The following is a 22,126-nucleotide window of genomic DNA, read 5'->3' on the forward strand; positions in this document are numbered from 1 at the left end:
GTCAGAAGGAGGTCGATGCCCAATGCCAAAGGTCTCCTGAACTTTTGATGACTAGATCACCATTACACCCAAGTTCAAGGTGTCTTCACTGGATGGGTCTCTGGAGAGCTGGGGTGCTCCCCATCAGGAATTAGCTGCAAAAGGCCACTGGTTTCTGCCAGAGAAGTAACTTCATGAAAATGTTGTAGAGCTCATAACATCATCATGAGAGGCCTTCTGTTGTTTTTGGCTTTGTTTGCAGGCTAAAGGAATCTGATAGGGAATGGCTACACCACCTTCAGGTTTTACGGGAGGGAATGGGGGGGCATGTTCCCTATCCTGTCACAGGAAGCAGAACTTATTTGGAATGAAAGTGGAAAGCAGACGATTGTCACAAGTGGATGCAGAACCAACCATAGCTGGATATAGTGTGTAATCTATGGTGCCAGCCAAATCTTGACCTCTTCTCAAAAGCGGCCAACAAGAAATAGCAATTATTTGCTAACTGATAATGAAACCACGATCAGTGAGATGTATTTTCAATTAATTTGTCAGCATTTATATTCCTCTGGGTTGCAGTCTGATTCTGGCACTGAACAAAGAAACCTCAAAACCAAGGCATAACAAGCTTAATAAGAAATGTTTTTTCGTTTGGTGTATGTAGAAAGGTTTGCACCCGATATGCACTATGCCTCACCAGAGCCTGCCCTATCTTTTCCATCAGGCCAAATCTAAAATCAAGCACACTTGCATTAAGTTCACCGGTCAGCCACTTCAACATTCTGGCTTTCACTAGATAGACCACTGGTGTTCTCCTGCAGGATCACCAAGGAATTCCTGATATTCCTTCCTTCTTAAGAACATTCCCACCAGTGTGGTGCCCAAAGCACTATCATTGGACAGCTTAAGGAAGGTCCATGTGAGCTTGTTCAAAGAGCAGACACTGAAGGCCTGATTATGAGTTTGATGGTCTGACCGCTCGAGAACCGCATCTGCGCCCACCAGTAGCCACATTTATTTATTTTTATATGTATTTATTAAGTTTTGTATAGGGCGCGAACAAGACCTAAGTGGGTATCAGAGCGCTTCACAATTTGAATGGGTAGGAAATAATAGAGGGTAAAAAAACAGTGTTACTTATAAATGCAAACACAAACAGGTTCCCATGGTGTATCGGAATACATCACATATAGGGTAGGACATGTACAGGACTGGAAGAGGGACATTCATTATTTAAAAGTGCATAGCAGGCGACGTTGGGATTAACAGGTGTACACCAATCTAGTGGCAACCAGGGACAATGAGTAAGAAATGGAGCCATTGCCATTTCAGGCAAGAACTTGTTCAATAGGAATATTTTTAACTTCCTTTTTGAAAGAAGCCGTGGGAGCGATTCGACGAACTTCCGGTGGAAGAGAGTTCCAGATTTTGAGGTGTGATTAGGAGGCGAAATGAGAAGGAATTCTGGGGCATATTATCAAGGGGGTTTATCTCCGCTTTTTTGGCTTTAAAAGCCAAGAAAGCGGAGATAAAATTATCTCCCTATTACCTAGCTGTCGCTAACACCAGTTAGCAACAGCTAGTAGGAGATAGCGACCATCTTGGGCCCCACTTTGCATGTCAGTGATATTTATCACTAATGACATGCAAAGTGGGCGTGCCAAGATGTTAGCGACTGAAAACAGTCGCTAACATCGCTATCTCCTATTACCAACTTTTGGAGATATTCGCGCTAAGCGCAAATATCTCCAAAAGCTAAAACCTGCCTGAGCAGTTCTTAGCCATGTTATCCAATGGGAGGTGGATAACATGGCTAAGAGCATTAGCTCGGTAATGCATGAATAGCGCTGACTTTTCAGCGATATTCATGCATTGCGGCGATTTTTATCACATTTGCGATAAACCTTGGTAATACCAAGGTTTATTTGCAGTAAAAATCGCCGCAGCTCAGCGGTACATTTTTGTCTCTAACCAAGCAATAGCGATAATTATCGCTATTGCTTGGTAATATGCCCCACTGTTTTGGAGGTGTTGAGCAAAAGGTGGTTCTCAGTTAGCTAGTTTTGAGTATTTGTCAGGGTAGCGTTGAGTGAAGTGAAGTCTTCAGGGGAGGTGATTTTCAGATAGTTGATTGTCATTTGCATACATATGAAAAATAATGTTTGCGGAATTTAGTGCATTTGCTGACACTGCTGGCAGTCTATGGACCACCGTATTATGAGTTGATAACGGTGCCGGCGGTGTGGATGCGGAGATCTTGTGATGGTGGTGAGTACTTTTTCCAAATATATTGATGCCTGTGTGTACATTTCAACTGCATATGTGTTGAATGCACACATATGCATCATACATGTGGAAATATACCATCTACCCATTGCCGGAGTCCGGCCTATATGTGGCTAGACTAGGCGATGGGTACATGGTACGAAAAGAACTCACCTGTAGATCGGCACAAACAGGGACGTAATCCTCTGGGTAAAGATCCTGCTGTGAATGGGGTACCTGAAGAAAGGGATCCATGTCGGACTCGGCCTGGAAAAGCAAGAAAGGGGTGAGTACACACCCCAAATACTTCATTGTCGCCAACTTGAAGCAGACAGTTGGACCGCCACAGTCAACTCATGGAAAAGACAACTCGTAATATGGACGGCAGTGCAGCTTCCCTGGACTGCCCTATCAATCAATCAATCAATCAGAGTACTTGTAAAGCGTGCTACTAACCCGTGAGGGTCCCAAGGCGCTGAGGGGAGGGGGGGTGCTGATACTGCTCGAAGAGCCAGGTCTTGAGGCGAGTAAGTCTTGGGTCTGCCATATGTGGGTAGGGAGGGTGTTTCAGGGTTTGGCGGCGAGGTAGGAGAAGGATCTGCCACCGGAGATCGTTCGTTGGATGTGGTTGACAGCGGCGAGAGCGAGGCTGGCGGAGCGGAGCTGGCGGGTGGGGGGTGTGGAAGCTGAGTCTGCTGTTCAGGTAGGCTGGTCCGGCGTTGTAAAGTGCTTTGTTTGCGTGGGTGAGGAGCTTGAAGGTGAGCCTTTTGTCAACGCGGAGCCAGTGTAGGTCTCTCAGGTTGGGGGTGATGTGGCTGTGGCGGGGGACGTTGACAAATCAGTCGGGCGGAGGCGTTTTGGATGCCTTGTAGTCATCGTAGGTGTTTGGCTGGGATTCCTGCGTAGAGTGCGTTGCCGTAGTCCAGTCTGCTGCTGTCGAGGGCCTGTGTCATTGTTCTCCTTCTTTTGGTTGGGATCCACTTGTAGATCCTGCGAAGCATGCGGAGGTTGTTGTAGCAGGAGTAGGAGACGGCGTTGACCTGCTTAGACATATAGAGGGAGGAGTCGAGGATGAATCCTAGATTGGGTGCATGGTCGGTGGGTGTTGTTGCTGTTCCCAGTGTGGTCGGCCACCAGGAGTCGTCCCAGGCAGAGGGGGTGGGTCCGAGGTCTTGTCTGAGTTCAGCTTCAGACGGCTGCTTCTCATCCAATCGGCGACGGCCTTCATTCCCTCGTGGAGGTTGGTTTTGGCGGTGTGCGGGTCCTTGGTGAGGGAGAGGATGAGCTGGGTGTCGTCAGCGTAGGAGATGATGTTGAGGTTGTGATGGCGTGCCACTTGTGCGAGGGGGGCCATGTAGACGTTGAACAGCGTTGGGCTGAGGGATGAGTCCTGGGGGACGCCACAGATGATGTCAGTGGCTTCGGATCGGAAGGGTGGGAGGCGGACGCTTTGGGTCCTGCTGGAGAGGAAGGAGGTGGTCCAGTCAAGAGCCTTCCTATGGCAGCTGTCTTTTCCCAACAGCGAAGCTGGCAGTAGGACGTCTGCTGGCGGTCTCAGCGGTTCAGCCGCTGTCTTTTCATAGGCAATCGGCCCAACTCGTAATACGGCAGTCGGAACGCTGAGCTCTCCACGGTCAGACCGCTACCGCCGGTACAGCAGCCCATAGACCGCCAAGTTTGTAATAAGGCCCTGAATGTTTTTTATTGAAAGTTGCTCTTCCTTTAACACACACCACCCAAGGGAGGTCAGAGTCATAAATATACCATTAAAGATCATTCTAAGGTTACCTACAGAGAGATTTATCTTGCGTACCAATCCTAGGTTTATTCCTGACGTGCCAATGGACTTTCATCATAATGGAACATTGGTTCTACAAGAGTTATTTCAGAACCTCACAAATAAAGTAAAGGGGCTCTGCTGTTTCTGGAAATATGCAGGCGTTTGTTTTAGACAAGGCACATATAAACTGTCAGATGTCCAGATTTGCGATCTCCTTTTTGTATAGATGTATAATAAGATCTCCCATCAGGGAAAAATTGATATTCAAGAAAATGATAGAGAGGGTTAGGCATTAATCAGTAGTGTTCTTAGTCAAGCTTGTAGCATGTACACAGAGCATCAGAAATGGTCCACCACCAGAGACATAATTAATCGGGAGGTTTCCTTACGTTTATGACAGTTTTTGCATTGGCTCCACACCTTTATGAATTGTTGTAGGCCACAACAACTGGTGTATACAACCTCCTTCACTGCCAGGTGTCAGGAAAGAGTTTACTGTTCTTTTATAAAAACAAATAGTCAGCAACATAGCTTCGCATCTAGATCTACTGGGGTCTCTAGTACCATGGCGAGAAGGTTCATTATCTTTCCATGGAAATCTAGTGTCCTGAGACAGAGTGTGGGAAAAGGTGACCGCCCAGCCTCAGCCTCTTGTGCATGTATCATCATTAAATCTCCCAAAGTGTGTGTGTTTGTGTGCTTGCATGCATGTGTTTCTGTGTATCCCCAGTTGAAGAGCAACTTCTCTAGAACACTTTCTGATGGATATTTCTAACTGCATATTATTAATCTGTAGAATATTCCATAGGAGCCAGCCTGGATCAGGAAGCTTATCATAGCACTGCTCAGGCCTGCCACTACGTGGTGCTGTGCCACTCCATGTTGGCTTGTTCCACCCCAGAGTTAAGTGGAGCCATGTGTAGGCTGCCACCACTGTGGGCCAACGTCAGTTTCTTTCTTTCTGCACCTTCGAACATGGATCTGGAGTTCTGCTTCCTATTTTCGTCGGTTTGATTGACCTTTTCAAATTCAGCGCTGCCAAGTACCACGCATCACGTGTTAGACTAACGCATTTTAGTGGGGTGGTCCGCATCACCATACTGAAATGCAAAGTCATGCATAAATGATAGCGCCTCCTCAGCTGTGAAGCCGGAGCGCTACCAGTATTCATAGACCAACTGAAACTGAAACTAAGCTGCAGTGGCAGTGCACCGTGCGTGCTACTCCCAGCATGCTTGGGGGTTGCTTTAGAGTCCGCAGCTCAGCTATAGCTGCTTCTCTGGTGCATTGTCGAATATTCACCCAGCACCACACAGCTTTGATACATTTTGTGAGCCTGACATGACTCACACACTTTAAGCGGCGCAACTTCAGTTCAGGGTAATAAGGTTGTAGGCTGCATTGGTAATGGCAGCGCTGCTTGTACGTGTGCCACAGTAAATTAAATGCAGCACAGTAAATTTGATGCAGATCCCGCGACCAGACCCGACGACCCACCGGCTGCTGAGTGAACCGCACTGACCGCGCGTGTCGCTCGAGCAGTTCATCAACAGCCCAGAGAATAAACCACCACTCCAAACTTCACTTCTGTGCAGAGCTGTGCTGCACCTCACTCAGAAGCATGCCTGGCCGCAGTGTTTACAGCGGGAGTCGTTGTGGCCTTGAGGCGGCCCGTTACTGAATTCCTCGCTGCCTCACTAAGTGAGTTTCTTATCTCTTTGCTATATAACATACCCTATAATTATTAGCTATAGTAGTGCGTGGTCATGATGGTCAGCTAAAGCTACCTGCTGCCCGGTTTTTGCACTGGTTTCAAGCTGGAGCATGGCAGGCAGTGATACGTGTGATACTAATCCAAACAGGCATGATGTTGGGACTGAGACAGGCTGCAGAGCTTTAGCCTAGCATTTGTTTTTGTGATTTGCCTCTGTTCGTGTAGGGGCTTCTCAGCATGGTATGCAGGGAGGTATGTGGTTCTGCTTAAGTCCACCGAAGGAAGATCTATCCTGTGTTTGGGGGGGGGGGTTGTGGAACATGACACTCATTTGCAGACAGTATGGCCTCTCACATTCTGTTTGGTATTGTGTGTCCCAGTGCCCTTCCATTTCTGGTGTTATGCAGCATTTTTAAGAACTTCTTAGAGTTTCTCGTTGTTCAAATGTGGAAAGTTGCTGATATTTATAGGTTTTCCTGGCCGTCATTGCTGGATTTTGCTTGTGGCAAAGTGTCACTCATAGTCATTGAATGTCACTCATAATTATACTGGATTTATGAAAATGTCACACATAAGCATTCTGATACCTTGGCAGCTATGGAAATTTACATCCTGTATGCAAGGGAACACCTTAACAACATGATTGAAACCCAGACTATCGTAAACAGATGTTGCTAACAGACCTGCATGTGGTTTAACTTTGTTGTTTGGGCTCCGGCATGACTCCAAATCCTGCGATGATTGTGCTATCATACACCCAAAGGCAATCCAGACCGTGAAGCAAAGGTGTATGTCACCAAACATCGAGAGAAGTCACAGTCCTCATGAAGTCCTACTCCCTTTCCAAGTTGAGGGAATGGACCCATTCTAGCTCTCTTTTTAATGGTCGAAGTCATCCAGTAAGTTCAAGTCCAAATCTAGAAGGAAACACAAGAAGGCAAAGTGGGATTCAACCCCTAAAGAAAAGTCATGAGGGTGTCAAGGTTCCACAAGATTTACCTCCCAATCCTCGACTGAAGAGCCGATTCCTCAGTTGATCCCCATGTGCCCGGAATTCTCTGGGCCATCTGCGACACCTTAGCAGGTCGATGCCTTTAAGGAAGCCCTGCTCCATATTTCTGACAATCGTCTGACTCGCTATGGTGCCTCTTCGAGCCCCAGAGATCCACAGGGGCCTCCATTCTGGTTACTTCTGGTGGATCCCTCCTCTGTGGCATCTTAGCCCCAGTAACCCATCTTAGGTTTCCCACCAACTTCAGTGCCGACCTGCACCGGCCCCTCTTTCATCAGTGCCATTCCCTACCTTGCCAGTGCTGGAGGGAGATCCAATATAGACTCCGGTGTCTGAGCCAAAGCCAAATCTGTCTTGACCCCAACCGAGGTTGCTCTCCAACTCTACTCTGATGCACCTGGGTCTCGAACCACCTGATTCAGACAGTAATACACTCCAGCTACAGCAGAGCCATCCTCAGAGGCTCCATCAGCTTTTTGTTGATGACGAGGATGATTTCCCCCACAGTATATATATGTATATATGTTTTTAAACATTGTATTTGATTTTCATCATACACATATAAGTTGCAGTTGGAAAAGATAAATGATACAGTATCATCATGTGAAGCAATCCCAGACTTCTCCCCACAGTAAGATGATGAGTATGGGCATAGACTTACAGGACGCCAATGTGCTTGATACTTGTGCTGAAACAGTGTTAATTTCCCTCCTTGGGCCACCAGAAAAAGAGAGTGCTTCCTTTGATGTGGTAATTAAACCTGCTTCTGAAGTCCAGGACTTACTATTAGCTTCTTTTGAAGTTAAGACAAACATCCATACAGAGTTTTGGAATCTGGACCTGCGTCTACTGAGCCTTTACTCCCATTGAACAGAGCCCTAAATGACACTCTAATAGGAACTATTAGGCCAACTGAACTGCTAAAACTGATTCAATTACTCTATAGTAAAACCTGGGTTAGAGTGAGGATGGGGGATGGCCAAACATTATCAAAAGAAATCCCAGCAACTGAAGGACTAAAACAGGGATGTGTATTGGCCCCCCTCCTTTTTAATTTGTTTTTGGCAGATTTAACAGGAAACCTGGACGAATTAAATTCACATCGACCGAAATTAGCTGGCAAACAGATTTCTAATTTACTGTATGCAGATGATGCCATCCTTCTAAGCCATACTAAAGTTGGATTACCGCGGCTAATTAATTGAATAACCATATACACAAAAGAAAATGGAATGGTGATAAACGAAACCCAAAACAAAAATCATGGTGGTCACTAAGAATATAAATTTAAGACATAAAAGCAAATGGTATATGGAGAACACCCAATTGGAACAAGTTGAAGTATACAGATATTTGGGTGTACTATTCGATGAGAAGGGAAACTATCAACCACAAAAAATGGACATACAAAGGAAGACAAATGCCTTGACGGCAGCATTTAGGATTCTACAGAAGTCACTTGGCAACCTCACATATCGGCCCCTCTTGAAGATTATAAGGGCAAAACTTCTTCCGACCATCACATATGGCAGTGAAGCACTAATGGGGAAGGATACTGAAATAACAAATAATACTCTTTCTAAAACATATAAATCCCTTTTGTATCTCCCAAATAATGCCTCACCTGCACAAATTAGATTGGAGTTCGGTTTAAATAATCAATATTATGCAAGAAAGGGTCACTTTATCAAAACCTGGTATCGGATAAAAAATGACCATGATAATCAGATATCACAGCTATTATGGCAAGAAATAAATAATAATGTGAAGTCACCTGCCTGGAATTATCTCAAGGAAGTGATAGAAGAGTTTGAGGTTATGCCAATTTGGAATAACATGATAAGTAAGGCATCTTTTAAAAAAGATAGTCAATCAAACAACAAACCAACTATCGCTTGTAAATGATAAAGATATGCTGGCAAAAAGAAAACATGCATGGTCAATAATAAATGGATATACGAAAAAGAAGGTACAAGAATATCTGGAAACACCCTGCTCGGAAAAAAATAAGCAAGTTCTTCTTAAAGCGAGATTTGGAATACTCCCGGGTCTTAGTCATCTTCCCCCGTGGAAAAAAATGGAGAGTTGCACATTATGTAGACTGTGTAAAAATGGAGAGGAGAATATTGTCCACCTTTTATGCATTTGTCCTGGACTTCATAATGAAAGAAGAACTTTACTCAAACTTCATTTTAATATACAAGGAATAAGGACTTGTAGACACGCACTGAAAATGTGTCTCCACTCTAATGACATAAGTATGAACGCTGCCTTCGTAAGGTTTTTATTGATAGCTAAGACAAAATTGCGAGATGAAGTTATAAAATGAAGAGGTGTAATGAATTGTAATGATTTTTATGGAGCAATTGCTTTTTACCGGTTTTATCTATTATAGTATATGTTTTGTATTGGCAATATTGTAAGATTTTAAATAATCAAACAATAAAGATTTACCTTACCACTCTAATAGGCACTAGGTCTAAGCTGTTCTCTTGCCCACCGGTGAACAGGGATGTGTCCAGATGCCACAGACCATTGCCTGGGTGCCCTGATTTTCATATGCAGAATCATACTATTGAGAGTTTACTGGTAAAGTTTCCACCAGCAAGATGAATAATAATTTATTCACCACAACCCCGAACATGTAGTCGGAAAGGAGTGCGGTGTTCAGTAAACACATTTTATGTTTGGCCAGCCTACTCTTAAGGTAGCTCAATGCAGTTTGCCTACTCGACTGTTATACACATGCCCTGTGGGGCATGGCCAGGGAGATCATGTCAACAGTCCCACTTTAGGGCCTCCTTGTTCAAACCTTTCAAGATTGGCATGATGCAGCCAAATATGTAATTGGTATTAGTCTGGGTCTGGATACTACCGATTGCTTCACGCGAGCAATGTGTGGATACAATCCACAGGTTTTTCTGGAGTTATCAGGCATCCCATATGGATATGCCTTTTGATGGATGCTGCCTATTTGCCACAAATATAATAAAACAAGAAGGGTTTGGCTTAAGCGCAGTAAGGCTGCGCCAACAATATGATAAACAAAACAAGATGCCAATACTGCTCAGTATTTTTGCTGATTTCTGCAAAACAAGAGATGAGAAACTTGCCTGCAAGGACTACTATTTCAGTCCGGCTTTGATTTCAAACAACTTTTTATTAGCTTATTCTTATGTTCAATTATTTTTATATTGTTTCATTTATTTTGACAAAAAATCAATGTTTGGCAATTACTCCAAGTCAAACAATACCCTAAAATTTACAAGGGGAAGGGGAGATGACTCTTAATTCTAAGGATATGTAGTGATTTGTACAAAAAGAGTGGTAAGAAATTAGAAAAAAACAACACACTTCCTTTAAATATCAATCTCAGTGATCAGTATCATACTGTGCAACATTCAATCCATCCATAACTCATACGTGAAAAAGGAAAAGAAAGGAAAAGTACCAAGATATGTAAAAACCTGTGTACAAGTGTCCCTACACTTTTTTGTACTAATTTGGCGGGGCACTTTTTCACAATATAATGTTTACAAGTATTCCAAATATTAGGCCATCAAACAATTTTTAACATCATCACACTTTTCAAGAATGAATAGCCTAAACAGAAAGAACAAAAGGGGTTGATGCATTTCTAATCCCAATTGCTGGCGGGATTTTCATCAGGACCACACGTGAACTGAATCTGAAAAAGAAAAATTGGGCGAACCTTACTATCAAATGTCAAATACTCAGCGAGCCTCAACTTAACATTCAGGCAGCACCACACTCATTTAATACCTGCAGTGCTTGAGTTGTCTTGTCTTTTGAGAGAGTTCTGTAAGGACAAATGGGGAAGACTATAAAGCCTTCCCCATTTGTCCTTACAGAACTCTCAAGCACTCAACAACTCAAGCACTGCAGGTATTGAATGAGTGTGGTGCTGCCTGAATGTTAAGTTGAGGTGAGGTGGAGATCAGAAGACTCTGGCTTCTAGTTGAAAACTACTTTCATAGTCTGTTGGAGTTGTGTGCCATTTGTCTGGCATTGAAGGCCTATCTACTGTCCACGGGAGGGTTGGCAAGGTCCTTATGGATATCATCACCATGTAGAACTGCAACAAGCAAGGCACTGTAGGAGCCTGGGTCCTGTGCCAGGAGGCTCTGTACCTTTGAAGGTTGTTGGAATATCAGGGCATCTCCCTGATTGTGAACAACATGATGGGACCAATGAATGCCAAGTCGGACAACCTCAGCCATGGTTTTCTGGCAGGTCACAAATGGCAGTTTAACTGCGAGGTGGCAATTGATATCTTCCAAAAATGAAAAGAACCCTGGCTAGATCTTGTGACTAATGCTGAGACTGTGCAGTGTCCAAGTATTTGCCTATTGGAGATACCACCAAGGTCTTCCCTAGTAGATGCATTTGGACTGGTGTGGAGCACATGGTTGCTGTATGCCTTCCTGCCCCTGCCTCTCCTACTCAAAGATATGAAGAAAATGAGGAGCAACCGGGCCATGTCATCCTAGTGGCCCTGGATTGGGCGAGGAGAGTGGTACCCGGAACTTCTGAGCAGGTTTGTTTGTTCTCTGATCAGGCTACCACTTCAGGAGGATCTTCTTTTGCAGTAGCAGGCAAGGTTTTCCACCTTAACCTACACAATATACACCACAGTGCATGGATATTGAGCTGCAATGATTGACAGCGTCTGATTTTCCATCCAAAGTTGTGGATGTCATTCTAGCTGTCAGGCATCATTCCACGGTCTATTTACTCTGGGAGGTTGGGCAAATATGTGACCTTGTGTGGGGCCCGCAGATCAGACCCTTAGCAAGTCAAGCTGGCTTTTGATAGGCAGTTCTTAAGCTAATTTATCACTGTTTTCGGTCAGAGACTGAATCTAATCCTTGTTTAAATCACTTGTTGGACTGCGGTTTCTTAAAGGCTTAACATATATGTTCTCTCCCAAACCTTTTGTGATGCCACAGTGGGACCTTAATTTGGTTCTGGTGTTTCTCATGTGTACTCCCTTCAAGCCAATTAACACCTGCTCTTTGATCTTCTGACACTAAAAACTGTCTTCCTTGTCGCAATCTCTTCGGCTTATTGCATGTATGAGCTCTAGGCTCTCTGTGTACAACCCTCCTGCACCACCTTTTTTCCAAACAAGTTGGGGCATGGGACCAGGGTAGCCCTCTTGCCAAAAGTCATGACTCCTTTTCACCTTTGGCAGCCTATCACTTGTCCAACTTTCTTTGCCTCACCTCCACTGCTTGAAAGTGGAGAACAGACTCCATTGGCTAAATTCCAAAAGAGCATTGACCTTTTACATCAGTTGCACCAAAGATCATCAGGAGGACAACAAGCTTTTTGTGGGTTCTCAGGGGCACATAAAGGTAAAGCGGTACAAAAACAACTCTGTCAAGGTGGATAGTCGTTTGCATTAAGATCTGTTTTTCTTTGGACAAAAGTAGCCCCGGAATCACTGAGGGCCCATTCCACCAGGGCCAAGATTGCCACCTCTGAGTTGGCACATGGAGTGATAGCTCTTGACATCTGCCATGCTGTGACATGGGCATCAGTGCACACATTCACTCGACAGCCAGGTGGGATGGAAAGGGCTTTTTGCCCATTCAGTCCTGAAGGACATTTTGATCTGAGCCCATTCCATAGACCCTCCAACTTTGGAGCAATTATCTATTCTAAGAGTGAAGAATCTGCATTTAGATCTTTCCATTAGAAGGTGTTCTAGAGAAGTTGTTTTTCAGTTAGGGATAAACTGGTGCAAATATTAAGTATTAAAGCAAGACAAGTGACTGCTTTCAAAATAAAATGCACACAAAAATTTTAACTTGCAAAAAAGTTTGTATAAACGTGTGCAAATTGAAATACCATTTCTCATGCATCATTTTGGATAACATTTTTGATCCATACTATATTATATATTTGTTTTTAAAGAAAGCTACCTGAGTGCACTTACTTGTATATGTCCTTGCATTAGTGCAGACTTACAACGTTTAGGAATTCACAAGTTTGTAGATGTTAGCCTGGAAAACGTACTCCTAGAAAACATTTGTGATACACCTTTTCTCATAAGCAGTTATGCATACGCATATTTTCTCATGAGAAAATCTGCTGAGCCAATTGCACATTTGTTTTCTCTACACACTCTTTTCCTCACTACGACAGAAAATGTTTTACGGGAGTAAGTTTGCAACCTTTTCCAATGTGGCAAGAGATTGAAGAGGTGTTTATAAACACTCTAAAACGTACTTTTGTGGATGTACACAGACTGTCATGCTATTCCAAACTTGCACTTCTTGCCTACTTCCAGCTTCTGTCTGGCCCCGACTATGAGCTGCACAGTACTGACGAGTTGTGATTCACACCCCTAAAACCTCCTAATGCTAGGTAACAGTGGTTAGAAAAAATATCGAGTTTAAAATATCAAGAGATATAAATATTTCAAATTAAATATTGTGACACACAAATATCGTGATGCACAAATATTGTTGACAAGAAAAACATTTTTTGAGGTAATATCGTTTTAAAGTATATTGATCTTTTCAATAACGTTTTCAGTAATATAGTTGTAAAAAATATCATTTTAAAATTATTTTAATCTGTCTTTGTTGATATATTATGTTATTTGTTACTTTTGATCTTATGAACATTATTATTATTATTTGTTTTTAAACATAGCTTGTAATTTTAAGTGATTTAGAATGTTGTATATAATTATTATTAGTTATTTATAGTTTCATAGCAGGTTGTTGGGTTTGTAGGGGGATAGAATCTGAAATTAATAATTATGAATTATTTATAACATTTTATTTAATTATATGGTAGATATTATGTAAATTATGTAACAAAGATTTATTTTCATTCATTATATGTTATTCCTGGACTTTTAGCGTTGCGGGGTTATTGGGTGGGAAGTTAATTAAGTAATGATTAACTAACCATTTTTAGTAATTGTTAATTATTTAATTGTTTTCCAATTATGTAAGTTATAGAATACTTATTTATTTTGCTTATATTTTATTTGCAGTCTGCTAGGTTTGTAGGGGTCTAAGGTGGGACATTAATTAAGTAATAATTAACAATTCTTAATTGTCAATGAATTCATTAAAGATTTTTATTAATGTAAAATATGGGATACTGATTTATTGTAATTATTTTTTAGTTGCAGGCTGCTAGGTTTGTAGGGGTATAGGGCGGAAAGTTAATTAAGCAATAATTAATTAGTAATTATCATTTGTAAATTAATATATATATATATATATATATATATTATAATTATATATATGTTTTTTCTAAGATATTTTTACCAATAATATTGTTAACCACGATATTGTTAGTGATCGTTAGGTAACACCTTATTATTACCATGCAATTACGCTTTTATCAACATGGAATGGGGCATAAACGTACAAACCTGTTATCTCAGCAGTAACAGGCATGGCATTCCCATTTCTCTGGGTATTATCGCTCACATTTACCATGTGCTTGAGGCAAGTTTAAGCATGAGGAGGTGGCGACTGCTAGGCGAGGGAGAGCAAGGAGGATGGTGGGTAGGGTATGCCATGGCATGAGAGGGTATAGTCTGGCGGAGGGTTGCATTCCATTCTTCCCATGTGCCATGGCTGAGTGTTGGGCGTGGGCAGGAAAACAGGTTCAGACTGTTCCTGAAACAATATTACTGGCTGGTTTTTCTGCCCGATAAAATGTGGCCCATTGCCATTGCACCATGTAAGTGTGAGTTCATGAACAGCCCACTCGCGATTGAGCAGAGGGGTATTTTGATTTGCTCAGCTCCTATTTGGGCCATATAACAATTTTAAGAAAGGTGACAAAATTAGAACCTTGCTGAAATTGAAACCCCAATATAACATGAATCAAGGTGTAATCAAATAAACTTGTATCAAAGTTTTTATAATATGAGACTGTTGCAATAATTTGTCATTCTCTATATGACACCAAAAAGGACAACTTTTTTTTACAGAACAATTTGATTTCAGGAGTATGCCATCTCTTATACAACTAGAAATTTTTATAAAATCACATGCCCCTGCGTAGTAAGCCTGACTAAGCATGTTCTAACCATCTTAGACCAAAAAATAGCAGGTGAGTTGAAGTAGAGAAGGAGCTGATGAGAGAGAGGAGAGACAGTGATAGAGAGAATAGATATGAGTACAGAATGAGTGATAGGGAAAAAGGAGTAAAGTAATGAAAGGTGAGGTAAAGCGAGCAGTGGTACAAAGAGAAAGAGGGGAGGTGAAGGGTGAGTTATTGAATGAATATGTAATGAGAGAGGTGGCTAGAAACATGAGGTAGTTAGAGATGTGAGACATGGAAATAAGGATGAGAGATAAAATAAGGACTTCTGAGTTCAACAGAAGGCTGAGAGAGATAGAGAGGTAGCGAGTAATAGGTCAGCTAAAGAAAGATGTGGTTGAGAGAGCTGATGTAGATGAAGAGAAACGAGATGAGATGGAAACAGTGCAATAAAGTAGAGTTAAGAAGTAGAGACAAGGGTGAATAACATCTAAATATAGGTGAGGTATTTAGAAAATAAATAAGAAAGAGGTAGCGAGAGAGTTGAGTTAGCGAAAGGGAGGCAGGCCCAGTGATAACAAGAGAGAAGTGGGGTCATGACTCATGAGAGAGGTAGTGAGAGGTGTACTAACGAGTAGTGCATTGAGAGAGAGATGAGGTAGACAGTTGAAGTGGAGAGAGTTGAGCTAAAGCGGGGTTAGGTACACAGAAGTAGAGAGAGGTAATAAGGGACGTGTGGGGCAGAAGTTGTGAGGTGAAGTTTGGAGAGAGACATGAAATGAAGCAGACATTTTTTGTCTATTTAATTACAGTGCATTGTCTCAGAGCGTGAAGGTTAAGGTTTCCAGACCTATCCAGCTGTCTATTTATATAATAATTATTATTTTATGAATAATATTCACATTTTTGTCAAACTCGACTTTAATACAAACGTCTCTTATCAAGGCAAGTGAATTGGGCTCTTGCACATAGAGTGGTCCACCATGAGACAACTGAAGTGAGAGTACCTGTGGCAACAGATGGATAGATTACTTATCTCCCTTTCTCTGTATATATACCGCCATATCTGGGCATAGGTTATGACGAGCTCTCTGCCATTAAACTTCAGTATGTTTAGGAATCATGACCACCCCAGGCAGAACAACTGAAACTTGAAGTCTATCTTTAAGGCTGATGCTTTAATCTAGGTCTTACTTGTCAATCTAACTTTTGTTTCCAGTAAAATACTATGTCTGTTTAATTCCATTAACTTCCTTTAGTGGTCTTTGATCCTTTAGCTCCTGGGTCATGTCTGCGGCACAGCCCCTCCCCTGTGGTCCCCATCGACACGACCATCAACCTTCCAGCTCCTGGACCCTGGAGCCAGCACATCATTCAGCAGACTCTGATGGACGAGGGTCTACGTTTAGCCAGACTGGTATCACATGATCGCAAGCGATGTCTGAGCCCACGCCTGCAAGGCAAACCACAGATTTCAGGTAAGCTGTGATGATGGGATGTTTGAAATGGTCAGGAAAAGGGCAGAGGGAGCCACAAAGGAGAAGCCTTTTGAGCATTCTGTAACAACACTTCAGCACAGTGTACTGCCATGAAGGTCGTTATATAGCAGTAGCTCAAGCGGGCGGGTATCACCTGCTAATACTTAAAGGCTCCTACATGATACTGCCGGTGCAACTTCTGGTATCCTTGTTGGGGATGTCAACAGAGATACCGGGGTCTGAACACTGGAGGAACATTAATTTCACTCTCTCTCCACAGTGGAGCTCTGAACACCTCCCAAAACAACTTTGCAAGTGTGTAGAACTAACCTGTCCTACCTCTCAGGCAAAAATCATTCAATAAATATGCTTTCACTTTATCTTTTTTAAAGTTAGCCTTAAGAGACATGTTTTTTAACCTTTTTTTAAAACGCTAAGTAAGCTCCGACAAAGCAAGCAGAGGTACTGAACATATTGTTTCTAGTACCGCAATTTCTTAGTTGTTCATTTCTGGAACCTTCTGAGTTGACAACGTGCTTACATGTTGCCTATTTGAAAGCTATTTCACAAATTGCTTGACTTAGATCTGTTGTTGAACTGCCAAAAAAAGAAAGTTTTTTTTAGAAAGGCATATTTATAATGACCTCTAGTGCATAAGAATATGACCAGTAGTCACATGGATGCACAAATTGGTCGATTTATGATTGCATGATATTCACAAAAGGTGAACGTACCACATGGTTGTATTAAATTGTGCATGAGTAATCCCATTTCAAGTATGCAGAGTGAGTATTATTATTTTTTTTTTACAGAGTTTTATATAGCGCAAACTTGACCCGAATCAGGTATCAGAGCGCTTTACATAGCGCCAGTTGCATTACATGAGGACACATTAATTTTTGTTAGGCACGGGGACATTAAGTGATTTGCCCAGAATCACAAGATGTTCAGTGTCATTGCCTAAACTCGAGCCCAGTTGCCCAGATTCGAGGTCGACAGCCCTAGCCATTAGGCCAACTCCTCTCCCCAGAGGGTGAGGATTCCCTGATATGTTCGGAACATCCTGCAACTTGAGAGTTTTAGGGTATTCTCAAATGTTTCTCTTGTTCCTTTCCTCCCTGCAAATGGTCAAAATGTACTCCCTTGAAAAGCAAGAAAAAATTCCTTTACAAAATTGGTGGGGAATAGGGGAAAAAATGTCGCCCTGAGAAATAGGAAAAATAAATTATCTTGGAGAATATTTTTTAAAGTGTACCCATGCACACAGATTATGTACAACTGCTCACTTTATTATGTATAATTGTAGAGCAAGTCCAGGTACGTATGTGGGAATGCCTCTGAGCTGCTAAAAAGAAAATTGATAAATGATTTCCAGGAGTATGTCTGGAAACCTGCAACTGTTGCAGCTGTTGCAATAAACCTGCAGGTGCACTTTATGACTTTATGTTTGATTTGGACCCAAGAACATTGGATTGTAATGTCTCTACTGGTTTATAGGATCAGTAATAATATAATTGATAAAATAACTAAATTCTGATGAATGGCATAAGGATGACCTTCATAAATTCAGATTTTATGTTGCTTTTCACCACACCGGTTTTCGTGTTATAAAATTTTGATCATTTCAAGCTAGAGAGTCTGCAGCTGACTTCCTGCCAACCTTTAGCAGCACCCTCACAGGTATTTTCATGTTTTCCTGCCTGTACTCTTTGTAAGAAGTTATAGGAAAGCCAAAGGGACCAGACAGGAAGGTAATAATTGAGCCATAAACAAAAAGTCATATTGTCAAATTTATTGTATTAAAATGATATACTGTTGGAATTTAAGAAGAATATTTGAGTACTATTTACTGAAGACTTAATTTTTTTCACACTAATACTGCAGATTAAATATAGAGGAGACGTGATGGAGAGGCGAAGTATGACTATAACATGTCAGTTTCTGTTCAGACGTTGATGCTTTTCTCTATTGCACGTCTCCCTTCTTAGAGTTTGAAGACAGTTTGATAAGTGGATGTCCAGCCGCTGCGGTGCAGAGCGGAGTGCTGGAAATGCGGCGGAACAGCTCCAAAGGGGACGAAGAGATCAGTCGCCAGTGATAACCACCAGCAGACCAGTGGACAATAAGATAGCCAAGCCATGTATCTGGACTGATGATCGTATTCTCCATGGGGGCCGCGTCTTCTGTTTGGAGTGTAGTTCGGAGACATATGGGGGCTTTGAGACAAGTGCATAGTCAGATTCTCATGATTGGCTCCTAAAGAACGCACCATTAACACCTATTGGAATTGGGCACGCGCCACCATTCTGGTGGTAATCTTCAACTGTAAGGTAAACATTATTGAGCTAATTGGCCTGTTACAAGTCATTCATAACATACTAATAAAAGCATCCACATAGACGACTATAAAGAAAACAGTTATATCTGACTACTTTCCCCCTACTGCAGTGGGTTAGTGTGTTTCAAATTGATAATCTGATTACTTCAAAAGACCAAAGCGTAAATAAATTTACTTCCCTGTGTGTTTCTGCTGAACCCCAAAAGAACTGCACCTTTTAAATATTATGTGCAGCGCACCATTGATGTGTAGTTAGTGTCTGCTATATATGTCACATGCATACATACTTCTTGGTGAGAACATACTGCTTTTTTGATACAGTACGCTGGATAAAAATGGTCACTTACGTGTTCACCTACAAACCGAAAACCAGAAGGATCCTCAAGTACCCATCAAACCCTCAATTAAAAAAGCCCTTCCTAAGGGATAAACAAGAAGATACTGTATAAGTAGTGGAGTTCAGAGGGAAGTGGCTGCTGGAACAGAGAGAGGGAGAAATTGTATGTTTGGAGAAAAGCCATACAGGATATATAAGATGGCTAGAATAAAGATAAAGTTGTTTCCTGTCAGAACCAAGAAACTAGAAGAAGCATCAAAGACTCTCCAGGTCCAAAATAACGTTTATGCTGAGACCTAGAGAAACGCCTACGAAGATCCCTCAAGAGCAATTCGAGCAACTAGAGGATTTAATAAAGTCAACAACAGGGTTTATATGCATTCAGATTGACTATCCGAACAGACTGCCCTCCAGCATGTATTTCAGCCATATGAAGGCAGCAAGAACTCAGTAGCCAGGAGCTCAGAAATCATTGAGGCGAGGATTCGTTTTGAAGACTACCGAGGAGTTATATGTGGTAAAAAGGCATGCCATCCATCATCCTTACAAAGTGGATGAGTGACTGAAATCAGCCCAGTAGTATTGTGAGCATGGCAGAGTGTGACATTTTCTCGACAAAACCGTCAATGACTACCTTTTTGACCTAATACCCTAGTAGTGTTAAAAAGTAATTTACATTCATGACAAACATGCAATAACAAGCTCTCACCTTAGTTTGTACACCGTCTCTAGCTTCACAGACCCTCCTTACGCACTCAAAGGTATTGATTGGGGGCATTCAGGTTTTAAGGGAGACCATAACACAATGGAGTGGAGAGAGGAATTTGCAGGAATAATGTCATAATAATTAGCAATAATTTTGTCTCTGTAATGTGTTCTTCTTACTTGTTGTAGAAAAGGGGAAGTTGGTCCCCTTTTAATCCTTTTACTCATCTACTGAAGAATTTTATTTTCATATATTAATGGGCATACAGGTTTCTGCCTAAGACATTGTGTTGTATAGGGTTTAATGAGAAGTGAGCTGACCTGATTATAGATATATTACATGTTTGTATTATTATAAATAATTGAGTGTAAGCAACGTTTACTTACCTGCATTCATTGCTCAATTATTGTTCGAGTTTTCATTTTATTTCTATTTTTTTCTGCACACACTTGCGTCCCTGTGATTCCTAACAGGGTATTGACTTTGAACCACTTTGACAAAATGCTAATCATGGTGTGAAATAGCAGGTACACTGGATTTTTAAGTGTTTTCAGTATTATCAACGACCGGCACAATAACTATGCTGAAAACGGTTATAAAATAGTCGTGCCTGCTAGGTCAAATTTTGTTTAGCATTTTACTTCTGAGAAATGTATGTTCAGTAGAAGGTCCCATTCCACTAAAAGCCAGCTCCGTTATTCTGAAATGGGTGCCGCCAGTGTGATTTACTGCAAATGAAGCTCACCTTTTTAAGTGAATGAAGGAATTCATGTTAAAAACCGACTTTTAATCAAATTTGTCTTTAAATTTAAGTCAGAAACTTCTCTCATAATTCCCAACAAACAGAAATCCACCTAAAGGCACTTCATCACATTCACTGGCTTGTGCTTTTTCTGGCATGTACACTACATTGCAAGTAGCTAGCTCTAGCTTGTGCTGTGGCTACCCCAGTGTTAACAAGACTGATAGATTACTAATTGAAGGGCGTAACATCTGAAGAGGATTGTTACATTTACCAAAATGTGGTACAATATGAATAATGACAGCCTTTGTCTCCAATTATGACTGTGTATTCCACTCTTGATTTAAATGTATCAATCCACTATATGGTCTCCATTACGAGTCTTTATGACAGTTGATGAAGACCTGTTGTATTGTTTGTTTTACATGAAAACGTTCAAAATAAAGAAGTTAAAAAAATGTCAGCCAGGACATTTACAAGGACACATAAATGGAGTTGGGATTTCACACCACTAAAAAAAACAGTTCTTCAAAAACTTTTCATTAGATATATTTGTAAGATTCCTTCTTGGCAGTAGAAACAATGGATATTCAAATGGGACAAGACAGGTCATTGACTGCACCACAGATGGGCAACTTAATACCCCAAACAGTACCTCCATCGTATGCCATTAACTTCTGCCCAAAGTCCTTTTAGGATATTGTGTTGTTTTAAAGTGTAGAGTAGTAGCAATTTATTTCTTTACAAATGTGTAAATTAGAATATTTATTTTGTTATTTTTAAATAAAACTTTATTTTGCAGTTTATATTCCCTGACTTCTGTCATTATTTTAGCCTATAATATTCATCCTTTCTTGTTCTCTTGATACTGCTGTTAAGCTAATGTTAATCATGTGTTTCTTTCTTTCTTTTCCTGTATTTTGCAGTCAATTTTGTTCATTTTCCCTCTTCACTATCTCATAGTTTCCACCATCATGCTGAATGTTACAAATATGGAATTGTATTTGAGGCACTCGGATAATACTTCATCCACATTTTTATTGTGGCTTTCTCCAAGTGATAATGAAAATATCGAAACCTTTGAGAGCTAGATGATAAAAACCATAATGGGACGCTCAACGCAATAAAAAAAAAGATTGTACCCAGACTTAACCCCACTTTTGTAAGTATCATAATTGTCAAGGCTGAATTCCAGGAATCCTTATCCTTAATCCTTCCAAGAAGGAACACAGATCCAGTGCATCCAGTGAGCGAGTTCATGATCAAGAGGAAGCATGTTAAAGTAAGAAATGTATTTTTTATCCATGATGACATCTCATGACATTGAACTTCTGCAGCAGCCCATCACAATCAAGATATTCAGATTGATGGTGATCTTGTTTTGAAAAGATTTTAGTCAAAGAGAAATCCCTGGACTACGTACACTTTTCTCCACACTCTTATCTCTCATGCACACCGATGCTTAGAGCAACATGGTTTTCATTATGTATCAAGCCAACACATAAATATGACGTTTACACTCTTCGTATTTTATTAAGATATTTTTTCTTAGGTTTAAAATTCAGATCACTGTCTGAAAGGCATCTTTAAAAACGTACACAGTATTATCAAATTTGAACAAATTAATTACAATGTTACACAAAATATGCAGTATTAAAAAAGACAAAAAGATATAAAAGTTATAACCATTCAGCTACCACAATTTCAAAGTGCATAATAAATCACAAAAAACAAC

General features: G+C 41.2%; 1 protein-coding gene across 1 annotated transcript in view; it reads left to right on the top strand.

The window, feature by feature from the left end:
- The window catches only part of NAB2 (NGFI-A binding protein 2), a 161,280-nt gene extending 140,083 nt beyond the window's left edge, over positions 1-21,197 (top strand). Inside the window, exons 6-7 of the mRNA XM_086959979.1 lie at positions 16,068-16,268; positions 18,257-21,197. Coding sequence (XP_086816105.1) covers positions 16,068-16,268; positions 18,257-18,366 — 311 coding nt within the window. The 3' untranslated portion in view covers positions 18,367-21,197. The remainder of the gene's footprint in view (positions 1-16,067; positions 16,269-18,256) is intronic.
- Positions 21,198-22,126: the final 929 nt, after the last annotated feature.

The sequence above is a fragment of the Lissotriton vulgaris genome, chromosome 1_1, assembly GCF_964263255.1.
Source record: "Lissotriton vulgaris chromosome 1_1, aLisVul1.2, whole genome shotgun sequence".
NCBI lineage: Eukaryota > Metazoa > Chordata > Amphibia > Caudata > Salamandridae > Lissotriton > Lissotriton vulgaris.